Here is a 15,052-nt window from a genome sequence, read left to right on the forward strand (position 1 = left end):
TGAAACAGGTTACTAGGAAGGGTGGTTGAGGCCAGGACATTTAAAAACACAGCCTGATGCCGTGATGGAAAGACAGTAGGGTGGTAGGATGAGATCAAATGGGCTCAAGAGTCTTCTTCTCATTATCCTGTGTAGCAACAAACATGATATATCAAACAGCATGTACAGTATAAAAACAGTAGACAACTATCTATATTAATTACAAATTCTAGTATAATATCCTTTTGCCTCTATGTACATGATTCTATTGCAAAATACACAACCGCTTTATCGAAAGCAAATTTCATTCTGTGTAGGTATTTGAGAAAGTTCAGGCACAATCTTGTAGTGACTAATAGCATTGTTCTGATTGAAATATCATCTTAGTTGACCACTATACAGCTCACAGTGTTGTATATTGTATTTAAAAACGTTTCGCTCTTCTCTTTAGAAACGTCTTCTTTTGTTCCGACGGACTAAGTTCCGTTTGCTTCAGCGACAGGATGGAAAATGCAGATTGGATTATATCTCCAATCATTCCTTTATAGAGAACAAAATGCACTGTTAAACCCACTGGAAACCGCAGGCAATACCTAAATCTAAACCAGTTTCTTACATGCTTGCTGCACTTACCCCGCCACCCTCCACCTCACCATCAGCGGCCAAGCTTTCAACCACTATTGCCACATTATCTCAAACTCCCTCCATATACCACTCCACCATACCACCTCCATCTGGCTTCAAACGTCGATGAAAAATCTATTGCTTTGACCAAGCCCATTGGTCATCTTCCAGTTCCCCCATCATTCCTCTGCTTGGTATCCAAACAGTGTCACAGGATCTTTAGCGTCAGGTTCAAACAGATAATAATCCTTGCATTTGATATAGCACTTTTCACGTCTCTTAGATGTCTCAAAGTGCTTCACAGAATATTCTGTTAAGTTAATTGACTGTATATTTTGTGGGCGAAACGCAGCAGCCGATTGCGCACAGCAGTGTCCCGCAAACAGTCGTGGATTGAGTGACCAAATCATTTTTTTTCTTGGGGGATTATTATCAGGCATGTGGAGTAAGGAAACTTGCCCAAGGTTTCGCCCTGCTGGGAATCGAACCCAAGTCTCTGGCTTGCGAGGTGAGTGCTCTAACCAATGAGGTACAGAACTCCTTAAACAAAACTCACCTCAACTGGAAATTTGGTACTTTATCTCCTTCACTGCTGTGGATTCAGGATGAGTAACCTCGCATCTGAGATCAGTGTTCTGATCAGAAGGATCGGGGGCAAATTCGATTTTTGTAACTGAAGCAAAGAGTCCATTCTCTGCAATCTGCGCCTTGGTGTTTGTCACTGGGCCTGTGTAGGGCACTTTCCCTTTGAACCACTTCACTTCAATTTCTTCAGGAGCGTAGTCACTCAGTGAAACACTGAAAGTCGTTTGCTTGTTTACCTCTGGAATTGTTGGATTGCATTGCATTTCGGACACGGTGGGAGCAGAAGCTGAAAGAGTGCAATAAAATATAATAAATAACCCTTGTGTTTAATATAGCACATTTCAAGTCATGAGGATGTCGCAAAGCATTCACAGAATGCACTATACAGTGTAGTGACTGACTTTATATTTTTGTAGGTGAATGTGACAGCCAGTTTGCACACAGTAATGTCTCACAAACAGCCATGAAATGAATTACCCATTCTTATCTGAGGGATTGTTGGCCAGGACACAGAAAGGAGCTCCCTTCTCTTTTTTAATGTGACATAGTGCCACAGGATCTTTAATGTCAAGGACCTTGATGGGTGGTAGACAGGTTTAGATAGGTCAATCGATCGAGGTTTAAAGTTTCATCCGAAGGACGGCACCAACAATATAGTGCAACCCAAGTACTGCACTGGGATTTCAGATTAGATTATGAGCTTCAAGTCATGAAGTGGGACTTGAACCCAAAACCTTCTGACTCAGAGGCAAGAGAGTGCTACCAAATGAGTTAGGCTGACAAACAGAAATAAGTGTGTGCATTTACCCCAACACAATTATCAACATTTTTCGATACAGGAAAAATAGAAACTTGAATAGAAATAGAAATCAGGCAAGCAAAAAAGGTACAAAATTGAATTTTGTAAAAAAACAAAAAAATATTGTTAACCCTTGTGAAGATGCTGGGCAGCTTCATTCAGAAGAAAATGAAGTGAAATAGTGGTTTGTGTACGTTATTTACACATCAGTAAATAAAGATCTCAATACGATTTGTGGAAAAAGCACGAACGTGCCTCCCTTATTTCTTGTGATAGAGCATGGGTTCAAGCAGCATTCTGCATATGGATATGTAATGCAACAACAACATGAGTTTATATAGCAGCCTCGGCATAGGATAACGTCTCGTAGCACTTCATATTGGTGGGGTTGAATGCCAAGCAAAGGAGAAGGAGGGGTGAATATGCACTGTCAATGATGAAGGCTTTTAGGCAGAATTTAAAGACTTATAGAGAATTGGTGAGACGAACGAAAAGGAGGAAGCTCCAAAGGTTAGGAGCATAGTAGATGAAGACTCCGCCATCGGTGCAAGTACACCAATAAGGGAAGGTGCAAGGGAAAACTGTTCACTGGCCTCTGTTTGTCACCCCTGTTTGAACCTACCTGGAAGGAGAAGGAGAATGTCTCTTTGAATAGGTTCTTGCAAAGCTTTATGTTTGACTAAAAAGGAAACTGTTGTATTGTGATCCAAAGCGGTTGGTGTCATCGTTAAGAAGGAAGTCAGCTGGAAATATCCATTTTCATCCTTCTCAGGCCCTATATTTCTTACTCCTTCGGAGATGGTCGTTTTACCTTGTAACCAAGTGGTTACGATTTCTTTTGGAGAAAAATTAGTCACACAACACCTAATGACCAGAGGTTGTCCATAGGACGGCTCGTTTGAATCAAACTCGATGTCTGAAATTTTCGGAATTCCTGTTTCAAGAAAGCACAAGGAAATAATTGTTTTCCCTTAGAAGTAATCATTGCACCTACTCATGAATGAAGAAATATTGTCCCACAGTAACATTTTGCAAGACAGTACAACAACCACAAATTACATTTGTATAGCGCCTTTCACGTGGGGAGGATGTCCCAAGGCATTGGACAGTCAGGTATTTGGACCCGAGTAGGGGGTTGGGATCAGGAGGGGTGGACTGTGGGATGGAGTTCCAAAGGGTGGAGGCAGAGAGGCTGAAGACCTGACCGCCAATGATGGGATGGGCCAGGCGGGGAACATGGAGTCGGGGCCTGCTAAGCGGAGGGAATGGACAAGTTGATATGGAGTTAGCAGGTCGCAGAGGTAGGAAGGAGCAAAGTCGTGGAGGGTTTTGAAGGTGAGGATGAGGATTTTGAACTCTATCCTCTGGGGGATGGGAATCAGTGGAGCCAGACGAGAGTGGAAACCAAATAAAAAGTATCAAATCGAAAAGGAAAAAGAACATAAAATGAACTGACTGAACAATTTAAGTTGACCCAACTGTGAAAAGCAATTTTCAAAGGACAATTGTTTTTCACATCACTTCCATCAAATCTTAAAAGAAGAGGTTAAATGATTTTGGTAATAAATGTATGTGTGGATTTATGAATCTAACCTTAAATTTCAGACTCATGCTACTGTGTCTGGTTCCAAATTCTTGGCTAAACTGTGCCATGCTATTTTTTTTAAACAAAATATATAACTATTTGTAGATATATATTTATGCTTATCTCACACAGTATCAAACCCATAACAGAAAAAAGAGATGCAACAGGATATATGCAATCCCTTTTCCCATTACCCATCTCGCCAGACAAGCTTGATCAATCTGCACTGAACGTCTTGTATCTTCCAGGTTATCACTTCCCACCACTCACGCTTGCAGTCAGTCAGAACCAGATGCTACTGTAATTCCTTGCTCACCGTTCTCGCAAACCTTTTGTCACCATGCAGCAAGAAAGATTATAGCAAATCCCCAGGATATGTTTCTAAATCTTTTTTGTTCCTAACTGCACTCAGAATCAGTCAGCCTCTAATTCTCTACTTATAACACTCATTGTTGGCCCGCCCTGTGGTGCAGAGTTCCAGCCAAAGTCATTCATCTCGGGCCACTTTGAACACAATTTGTTAATAATTGCCATTTTAACGTCAATTATTCCTAATCCGTGGATGGTTTTATGCAATGCCCTTGCACTCAATACGAAGTTGAAATACGACTTTCATGAACTCATTTCCATGGAAAGAGGTGTCATTCCACTGTTCTTGCCACAGTTTAAACTCTGGCTGCAGATGTTTATCTAGAGTAACTCAGATAGTCAAATGACCCACTGCTCCTCCATTTCTCCATCTTCTTTCCCTAGTCTTCCTACTGTTATTCAATCAATGGAAACAGCACTTAAAGTTATCGGGCAGTAATCAACAAAAACCTACATTGCCAAATGTGAGGTTTAGTACATCACATAAAGTTTTGTTAGAGTAAATTAGGGCATATAAATACACATGTATAAAATTCCAATCCATCTTTTGAGTTCAATCTTACCGTGCTTAATGCATTAGTTCGCTTCAACCACCCTTCTTAAAACTAGAAACGAGTGTGACCCAGTTGTTGATTTCTCTCAGTATAAAGAAACACTTTGTGTGTCCGCCCTACAATTGCCCTTCACAACCCATAACCTGTGCCCCCTTGGCCTGGTCCCTACGATGATCTAAAGTATCACTCTGTGTTTTCTTTGCAAAACCTATTCATTTACATTCTCAACCAACAGCAATCCCATTTGGTGCTTATCCATAACTTAGAGTGGGGTGGGAGCTATAAATATAAGAGGTGGAAGCGCAGTATGGCTGACGAGCAGTACATTATAGAAGCAAAATGATATGTAGTCATTGGGTACCTCCAAGGTGCAGGGTGAGGAAGGCTTTTATAGGAGTGTGCGATGTTGGAAAATGTAGAACTTCAATCTTAATCTCAGCTCCATGGTCTTCTGGATTTATAAACAATTTCCACGTGGACTCGCGGTAGTAAAGACCAGTCTCTATATTTCCCTGAGGCTCAATGGATTGGATGTTAGCCTCCTCCACTCGCTCATTATTTTTGAACCACAAGAAGACAACATCCTTTGGAAAATACTTATGCACTCGGATTTGGATGGTTGCTTCTTTGCCTGGCTCTGGAAAGGTGGCTCTGATTTTAGGTATTCTATTATTGGAGATGCCACTGTTTCAACAGAGAAAGGACAACAAAGTTAGTACTCACATCAATAAGCTGTCAAAAAAGTTGCTGAGAAATTCAAAATAGCAACGAGGAATCATTGGGCATGCATTGAACTGTGCTAAACCTCATAAGTAATTTGTTTAGAAGTTATTGCACAATGATTTACCATCCACTGACTATCTTATTTGACTGAAGAATAGGAACGTAGAAATTTACAGCACTGAAGATGGCCATTTCAGCCCATTATGTCCATGCTGGCTCTTTTGAAGAGCAATCCTTAAGCAGTCCCAGGCTGACACTCTTCACATTTAAGCTGTAAATAAGTGGCTATCATTGTACTCACCCATTGGAATGAGCGAACACTCAGCTCTTCTACACTCTCCAGGACTATCAGAACGCATTTCACAATACAGGTGCTTTCCGAAATCTTCTCTGACCACAACGAATTCCAGACGGCTCTTAAAGTAAAACAAGTTATCTTTCCCGCTGGTTACCTCTGCGTCAGGGATCATTTCAGCCAAGATTTCGTCATCCTTTCTCCAAACAATTATAATATTTCTTGGAAAAAAGGAATGTACTCTGCAGGTGGCGATCAAGATTTCGTCCGCAATGGGGGACTTTGGATGCAGTATAATGTCATCAAAGTTCGGCAAAGCTGACAAATAAAATAATAATAATATTAATAATACTTGCATCTGATAAAGTGCCTCATCTCGTCACAGCAAAGCCCCACAAACAGCCATGGAGTGAATGATCAATTTTATTTTGGGGGATTGTTGGCCTGGACACCAGGAGAAACTCCCTTCTCTATTCGATTAGTGCCGCAGGATCTTTAAATGTCTACCCGAACAGGCAGGTGGCACCACATTTGAATATTTATCTGAAGGATTGCATCTCTGACAATGCAGCAGCCTGCAGTACTGTATTGGAGTGTCACCTTCCAGTAAATCCTGGGAAGCATTTTGAGACTCTTCCTGCTGTTAAAGACGCGATATCAAATATAAGAAATATTTATTATCAAATGTAACAAATATTATCATCATCATCTCATTTTAAACACAATGGTCAGAAAATGCACACCGTACCTTTAACAGTTAGGCTGACTTCTTTGGTTCTTGTTATACTTGTTGCTGGATGTGTTATTTTGCAAATGTACTGTGAATTGTTGTCTTCAATTATGGTTGGAATAAACTTTAAAATACTAGTGATACTGTAAGTACCGTCTTCATATCTCAACTCATTCAAATTGTGGACATATTTGGGCCTCTCTATTTCATTTCCAACCGTCTCACTCAGTTTCCCTGGTTCAACCTTCACAATTTCCACTTCCTCGTTGTTATGTCTTTTGTACCAGGAGATAGCCAGTGGCCTTGGCTTGAATCCATTAATTGGGCAAGTCAGAGCCAGGACTTCTTGGTGGATGACACGAGGCGGCATCACAATGTCAGTCAACATCGGTGGGACTTCGAGTAAGAAAGAAAAATTAAAGTTGCACGTGTTGTGGCAAAAAAAAACTTACACTTTGAAACACATTTGGAACTCAATTCTTTTTAAACACTGGTTTAAAATCTTCACTTCAATCTGCAGGTACAGAAAATCAGAGGTTGCTGGTCCTAGTTGACCTCTCCCTCCTTAACCCATGAACTGAGGGCAATCTTATAGGCTAAAGCTCAGTGGAATTTTCGGCTCTGAGATTTTTCCCATATTTCCCAATATTTTCCCAGATATTCTGTTGATTAAGCTCGCTTATCAGAGTTATCAGAGCTTTGATTGACAATGCTGAAATAATGACGAGGCCTAAAATCACTGAAAACCTTTTTGTAAAAGTCTTATTAAAGCCATCAATTTTAACTTCTCAAACAGAGTACAACAAATAAGACACTGGTTTCACCAATAACTGGTAATAATAGTAATTTTTACTTACCTCCTTCCACATTCAGAGTGACACTTTCAGAAAAAAAGCTTTCTGTGCTGTCATGACGTACGTGAAGCGTGAGAATAGCCTTGTCATCCTTAAAAATATCAAGCAGCAATTTAACATGACACGTGACACTGGAAGTCCCATCACTATGTTGTTCAATAGATGATACAATATTGAAAGTCTGATCTAAGGTCTCACTGTCAGAAAGAAGTAAACTCTTGACATCCTCTGTGGACTCTTTGTCAGACCACTTGTATATTGTGACTGTATTCGATTCCCTTCTTTGTAGTAGCCATTCAATATTAATACCGTCCGGTCTGTATCCAGAAATCTCACAGTCCAAGAAAGCTTCTTGATGATGTAGAAAGTGAGCTGGCTTGGTGATATTTGTAACTTTTGGAGGAACTAAAATAACATTGAAAAGCACACTTGAATTTATTTGTTCTGAGGATGCCACATCAAAAACACCATACACATTACAGTAAAGTTCTGCAAAATTCTTTGAGATGTTTCAATCATATGTTAAAGTGTTATATCAAATGCAAGTCTTATTATTAATAATAGAATAAAAATACATATGATATATAGATTAAATAGTCAATATGCGAATTGTTTTATTGAAAAAGAAATAATTGAAGTGCACATACTACTATAAGACATGTAAAGAATTGTTTTACCTTTTTTGATTCTAAGGTAAGCATAAAATGCTCCTCCCAGGATTAGTGCACATAGCAAGACAGTAATGAACACGCTCGTCACTATTCGTCCTACTGGTATAACAATATCTTTCTCTGAGGGGAAGACAAAAGGACATATTTAGCTCTACAGTGGGTTACGAATATAACTTGTCTGGAAAATGGAAACCAATTCCAATTCAACACCTGAAATTCCACCTGTCAGATCATCTTGTCTTAAAATTTAAGGTTGCGCAGAATTATAGAAAACTCCTTTGGAAGCTGTTTTTTTGATGGTTCTTAAAAGAACACAGCTTCAGATTGAAATTGAATAGAAGAAATTTGCACAATCCTGTGCCATTTCAAATCGTAAGACAGAATGGTCTTACAAATTGCAGAGTTGCATGCCTCCTGAACAGTGTGAAAGTCTGTGATCACTTTCTGCATCTCTCCCAATCTACTTCCCAATTTCATCCTTCTCTCTGCGAATTGCAACCATTGCATGAACCTTTCTGTATGCCTGAAAATCTCTGATAGCTCACTCAGGGGACTGTTCCTGAGCAGGAATGACTGGTAGTCAGTATCGAGCATGGAGGCACGTCTTAGTTGAGCCCAATCCTATCCTCACTTGGCGTCCAACAGAAGCACAATTTCCGGCTGGGAGGTGGAAGGTTATTAAACATGGATGAAAGACTTATCCCCTTCCCAGACTAAGGACACTGAGACTAACTACATTGGACCCAAAAATACCCATACTAAACTCACATATTTTCACTTCCACCTTCGCATTCTAACACAAACTACTTTTTGGAGATTGGTGTACGTTTCTGAAATTAAAATGGTACCTTTGACAGTCAGGAGAACGTCCTTGCTCAAACCACCAACGAGTGTCCTATGGTTTACAAGGCATGTGTAGGTTTTGCCGCTGTCTGTAAGATCTGGTCGGAGGGTCAGGCGGCTGGACAGGTTGAAAGTTCCATCTTCGTTTTTCACTGGGGATTTTCTGCAGACCGACTTTAAAACCTCTTGTTTTCCATCCCCGCTGTTGTGAATCCACTTCACATCAATTTTTAAAGGATAGTAGCGGTTGATGTTGCACATGATTGACTTCTCTGTGCCGTTCTCGATTATGATACTAGATTGATCTACACTCACCTTTGGTTCAGCTGTGAAGATGAACAGAAATCTGCGTCAAACATTTAAATATTTAAAACCGTCATTTTTAAAACTTAAATTTGTGTATTTTTTCTGCAACTTTCTCTCCGTACCTACTGAGTCTTTTGAATTATGCAACCATGGCACTAATCATTGATGGAGCCTGGACCTCCACAACCCATACACCTCATATGAGATACAGGACTGGAGTGGCTTCTTTACAAGAGGCCAAATCAAAAAACTTCTGGGCATCACAAGAAATCCTCTGTATGCAACAGATCTACAGGGGTAAGAACCTATAACCAACCTGATCTACCTATATTGGACCATGATCAAACTACATAAATTCCAAGTAAAATACATTCTATCAAAAAGCTTGTTGCTTGCCCTCATCCTCCTAAAATTCCTTCACATTACACCTTCACTCTCTACTTTCAGATCCCTCCTCAAAATCAGAGTATTTTGACTCTACTTTCTGTCAAGAACCTCCCCCACCACCCCCCCCGCCCCCCCACACACACACCCCACCTCCATTTGCCCCTATTAAATGCTTCATGACATTCTCCTAAATGACAGGCGCTGTGCAAGTACAAGGTCTTGTTTGAACATAGAATACCAATAACATAACAAGATCGCAAAAATTAGAATAACACAGCATGAAAACATTATTTCCTTTTAAAACCTAGTCAGAATTTATTCTCCCTTTTGAAAAATCCCATTGATCAAGCCACTTACCTGAAACAAACATTTCCGCGTTTCCCCTTCCAGAATCAGGTGTGATAAACACAACACATTCATACTGTCCTTCATCCTGGAATCCCACACTCAACAGAAACAGGGAAGCAATGCCTTTCTTCAATTTATCATCGGATATCTTTGCTCCCTTTCGATGAGGTGTGTGTGCACTGTTTACAAATTTGTATACCAGTTTCCTGGTGACATCAGGAGGCTTTGAGAAGTACCATTCAACACTAACACTTGCAAGGTCAATGGTTCTCGATTCATAGCCAGGTACCTGACATTTCAGTAAAGTATCCTTGTTTACAGCGACCCTCACAGGTCCTGAATCCATCAGCACATTGAGGACATCTTCCACTGTGGTAATTTAACAAAACAGCTAAGGTTAGTCCACAAATCATTTCATCATAAAAAACACAATGCTAGATACATCATAAAGAAAGAAAAATCCACTCTTCAGATATTAAAATGTCTTGTTTTATTACCCACTTATTAACCTGTTCTATATGGGGCAACCAGGATAAAATAATCAGACTTTCAATGAATTTTACACGTCACAAAACGTGCCCAAATGAGTTAGTGAAGGGGAGGAAATTTCACCTGAGTCTAAACATAAAGTGCTTGAAATGCCACTCAGTCTTTGCCTGTAACATCAGCGGTTTATATTACAGAGTGGGAGCAAGTCTCAAAGTGTTTCATACAAATGACTGGGAGCCTGAGCTGATGCGGGGGGGGAGCTGAGGAGCGGCAGGGAAGGTATCTGAAAGCACAGTCGATGAGATAAATATAAAAGGCAAGTTTTGAAGGAGGTGTGGGAGGGAGGGAGGGAGAGGGCTCGGTGGAGGGATTCTGGCTTGGAATTCCAGAGAGCAGAGTGGCTAAAAGCTCACTCACCAATGGTAGGATGGAGTGCCTGGGAACCATGAAGCTGGTCAGTGTTTGCTGAGCAGAGGGAGCAGCCAGTGTCATGGGGATGGGGGCGTGGTAAATCACAGTGGTCAGAAGGGTGCTAGAGCCTGGATGTAGTGCGAATTTAATGTACGAATTTGTCTGAAAATTTAGGATTGCATAGAATGGATAAACTGCAAAAACACATCCATTTCTTAGTAATCTTTGCATGTTAATACATCGCCTTATCACGCCGTCAAGACGTCTCAAAGAGTTTCATAGGATTTTATTGTGAATAATATATTTTGTAAGCGAACGTGACAGCCATTATAGCCACTCCGGCTCTCCCCTCTCGTGCCTCCTTCAAGTCCCGTCTAAAGACCTTCCTCTTCCACCACGCCTCGGCCACCCCCACCACCCCTCCTGATCCCAACTGCCAGCTGGGGTCCAAACCCCATCCCCCCACCACCACCACCACTCCTGATCCCAACTGCCAACTGGGGTCCAAACCCCATCCCCCCACCACCACCCCTCCTGATCCCAACTGCCAACTGGGGTCCAAACCCCACCCCTCCACCACCACCCCTCCTGATCCCAACTGCCAACTGGGGTCCAAACCCCAACCCCACCACCACCACCCCTCCTGATCCCAACTGCCAGCTGGGGTCCAAACCCCAACCCCCCACCACCACCACCCCTCCTGATCCCAACTGCCAACTGGGGTCCAAACCCCAACCCCACCACCACCACCCCTCCTGATCCCAACTGCCAACTGGGGTCCAAACCCACCCCCCACCACCCCTCCTGATCCCAACTGCCAACTGGGGTCCAAACCCCAACCCCTAAATAAACGTGGAGATAACAACCGGGTTCAGGGGCAGCGGCGGAGGGGCAAATAAGGAAAACGGCAACACTTTTAGGAGCAATTGGACTGAGCAGAAGCCCCGCTGCTCGGGGGTGGGGGGGTGAGGGTGGGGGTGGGGGGGTGAGGGTGGGGGTGGTGGGGGGGGAACCCGCAGAAAGGGGTTCAAGTTCCGTAGCGATGGTTTTACGCGCAGAGAGGACTTCACCGCCGCACCGAGAGCGCCTCTCCACTCGCACTGTACCTGACAGCGGCGGCCAAGTCACCACCAGCAGCACCAGCAGCAGATTAGGGCTCATTCCCCCCATTGACTGTCTGGGGATCTGGGCTGTGGTTGTGGAGATGTGCTTCTCCCCCTCTCCTCCTCCTCCTCTCTCTCTCTCTCTCTCTCAGTTCCTTTCACTTTCACATTGACTGCGCCTTTGCCCTTGAACCCAACCCCACCCCCCACTGCACTACACTACACAGGACTCCCTGTACTGCGAAGCGCTTCAGTTCAGAGGGACTCACTCAGTGGTGAATGCAGACACTTTTGTTGGGGAATAGAAAAAGGGGAGTTGGGAGTCCTGTAGCTCAGCGGTTAGAGCACTCGCTTTGCAAGTGAGACGCCTGGGCTCAATTCCGGGCAGGTCAGGGCGAAACCTTGGGCGGGTTTCCTTGCTCCGCGCGCCTGATAATAATCCCTCCAAAAAAAAAACAATAATAAATTGGTCATTTTCAAACCACGACTGTTTGTGGGGACGCTGCTGTGCGCAATTGGCTGCCGGGTTCGCCCACAAGTATACAGTCAATTCACTTGACGGTATATTCTGTGAAGCGCTTTGGGACGTCTAGAAGACGTGAAAAACGCTATATCAAATGCAAGGATTATTATTATTATTAAAGGACTGGATGAAAAGTGAGCTGCACACCGACTCGATAAGCAAAGTTACCTTCGTGTGAAAGTTACCTCCTTTTCAACCGCGTCTTCAGTCACTCTCCTCCCTGCCCTCCCTGCCCTCCACCCCTCCTGATTCCAACCCCCAGCCCGGTTCCAAATCCCTGACTGTCCAGGGCCTCGGAAACATCTGATGTGGAAAGGCGCTATACAAATGCAATTTGTTGGTGGTTGTACATAGGCAAAGGCGCAGTCAATGTTTAACAAGGCAACAGGACAAGAAATTACAGGTTCAACATTGTAAAAGGAAATTCTTTCTAAGGGTGAGACTTTAAACCCAGTTCCCATCTGCCTGTTTCCCATCTGTTAAAGATCCTGTGAACTGGTGTCCTGGCTAACAATCCTCCGGAGTTTCCCTCGGAGACTGGAGAAGTTCCGATCTGTAAAAGAAGAGAATCACACCGGCTTCCATCCTACCTCAGCATGTTGTCTGCGTTCCATCCCACATTGCATATGAGGCAGAATGCAAGCATCCTTTCAGCCACTGTCATAACTGATTTGAAGTTACTGATGAGCTGAAGCCAACATCCGATGTCAATGACAATAGCTCTCCCAATATTCCATGTCATAATGTGGCCAGAAAACAGAGTAACTAAGTCTGCAGATGAGGTGGGTGGTGGGGTGAGGAGAAATAAAATAATCCATGCATTTGCTTTGATATAGCACCTTGCAAGTCTGGAGCACATCCCAATAATACTTAATAATCCTTACATTTGGTATAACCTGTTTATTTTGTAGGCAACATTCAGCAGTCAGTTTGCACACAGCAGTATCCCACAAACTGCCATGGAGCGAGTGACCAATTTTATTTGGGGGATTGTTGGCCAGGACACTGAGAGACGTTTTTCTCTTTTTGAATAGTGCCATAGGATCTTTAACATCCATCTGAACAGGCAGAAGGGACCTAGGTTTAATGTATTATCAAAAGACAACACCTTCGACAAGTAACCCCCACCCCATCCCCACTCACCCAGCACTGCATTGGAGTGTCATCTTTGACTGTGATTCCATGTCCAACATGGGGCTTGAACCCACAGCCTTCCAACTCATACGCAACAATGCTACCACTGAGCTAGGCTGACACACAATACATCCCTGTGAAGTGCTTAGGAACATTCTCTGCTCGTGAGAGGTGATATATCAAACGCAAGTATTATTATGGTTATTATTATACTCTTTCAGACAGAGATCAAGTTCATAGAGATATTTCTGCCAGGAATTTGAACTCGCAGACTAAGTTGACACTCGTTGAAGTGCTGGGGGAGTTCTGCATCGTCCTTTGGATGTTATGTTAAACCGAGATCACGTCTGTAGCTTTGGAACTCTACCCCCAGTGCCTTCGCCGCCTCCACCCTTTCCTCCTTCAAGGCCGGTCTCAAGACCTTTCTCTTTGACCGAGCCTTCGGCTCCCCTCTCGACTCTCTACCCCCTCCTCGCTCCCTCCCTTCCCTCCCCTCACCCTGACCATTTCTCCCCTGCTCAGGTCCTGACCCAACTGTACAGCGCCTTGGGACGCCCTCCCGACGTGAAAGGTGCTCTATAAATGGAATCTTGTTGCTGTTCAGCTGAACTTTTCAAATCCCTGACACTATGTGAAAAGAAAAGGGAGTTTCCTCCAGTGATCTGAGCAACACTCCTCCAGACCATTCACTTCATGGCTGTTTGTGGGACATTGCTATACGCAAGTTAGCTGCTGTATTTGCCCATAAAATACACAGTCACTACAGTCTACAGGAAAATCTGGTGAAGCACTTTAAGATGTTGTATCAAATGCAAGGCTGAAAAGTGGGAATTATGGCTGTTTTATTCTCCTCTGAAAACAGCAAACAGATGTAATAATAATAATAATAATCCTTGCATTTGATATAGCGCTTTTCACGTCGGGAGGACGTCCCAAAGCGCTTCACAGAATATACTGTAAAGTGAATTGACTGTATATTTGTGGGCGAACGCGGCAGCCAATTGCGCACAGCAATGTCCCACAAACAGTCGTAGATTGAAAATGACCAATTTATTATTGTTTTGGGTTTTTTGGAGGGATTATTATTAGGCGTGTGGAGTAAGGAAACTTGCCCAAGGTTTCGCCCTGCCTGGAAATGAACCCAGGTGTCTTGCTTGCAAAGCAAGTGCTCTAACCACTGAGCTACAGGACTCCACAATGTATCAACATTTTTGAAGCTTCGAGAAATACAGATGCATACAGATCCCATGGGTGGACCGTGTTGCTTGTACATTAACATATGTGATCAATTATTAATAAAACCGCAGCCAAATATTGACTGAATTAATACTTCCTTAAAAAACTGTATATACACCGAGGAAATACAAATGAAACAAATTTCAACAAATGAATTATTGGAAGTTTGCAAATTTAGTATTTGAAAAGACTCAAGATAAAAAGACCGCCCCCTGCTCAGATGGATGTTAATGATCCTGTGGCACAATTCAAAAGAGAAGGGCGTTTCTCTCAATGTTCAGGCTGCTGGTTTCAAAGATATGGCCAGTAGTAGAGATTACCACTCAGTGGAAGCCTGAGACAAAAGATATGGCTAGAATTTGTTAGGCGAAAGAAGACCATGACCCATCCTGGCAGTCGCATGTCATGTTGCAAACTGTGTGTTGTTTTCAGAGATATTATTTCCTAACAGAAATCGATGTCACTTATTCTTGAAAGAATCAACACTTTCTGCGTCTACTCCTC

The 15,052-nt window shown here is 42.8% G+C and overlaps 1 protein-coding gene across 1 annotated transcript; it reads right to left on the reverse strand.

Moving 5' to 3' along the window:
• Positions 1–11,870, reverse strand: LOC103174894. The gene is made up of 11 exons (XM_042341539.1): positions 11,659–11,870; positions 9,662–10,021; positions 8,617–8,937; positions 7,775–7,888; positions 7,101–7,502; positions 6,262–6,639; positions 5,520–5,831; positions 4,857–5,179; positions 2,610–2,921; positions 1,160–1,474; positions 1–519 (listed from the first exon to the last, which is right to left on the reverse strand). Exons 1-8 carry the CDS (start codon positions 11,720–11,722, stop codon positions 4,998–5,000), a joined length of 2,133 nt encoding a protein of 710 aa, XP_042197473.1. The 5' UTR covers positions 11,723–11,870; the 3' UTR covers positions 1–519; positions 1,160–1,474; positions 2,610–2,921; positions 4,857–4,997.
• Positions 11,871–15,052: the final 3,182 nt, after the last annotated feature.

This window comes from Callorhinchus milii, unplaced genomic scaffold (genome assembly GCF_018977255.1).
Source record: "Callorhinchus milii isolate IMCB2004 unplaced genomic scaffold, IMCB_Cmil_1.0 Scaffold17, whole genome shotgun sequence".
Lineage (NCBI taxonomy): Eukaryota > Metazoa > Chordata > Chondrichthyes > Chimaeriformes > Callorhinchidae > Callorhinchus > Callorhinchus milii.

What these genes read in the sequence shown, in the direction of transcription:
- LOC103174894 (XM_042341539.1), bottom strand. Translation starts at nt 11,722, where the DNA reads ATGGGGGGAATGAGCCCTAATCTGCTGCTGGTGCTGCTGGTGGTGACT. An exon ending in CGCGGAAATGTTTGTTTCAG is followed by an intron (nt 8,938 to 9,661) that starts GTAAGTGGCTTG and finishes TCATCTTCACAG; the next exon opens with CTGAACCAAAGGTGAGTGTA. An exon ending in TTACCTTAGAATCAAAAAAG is followed by an intron (nt 7,503 to 7,774) that starts GTAAAACAATTC and finishes ATGTTATTTTAG; the next exon opens with TTCCTCCAAAAGTTACAAAT.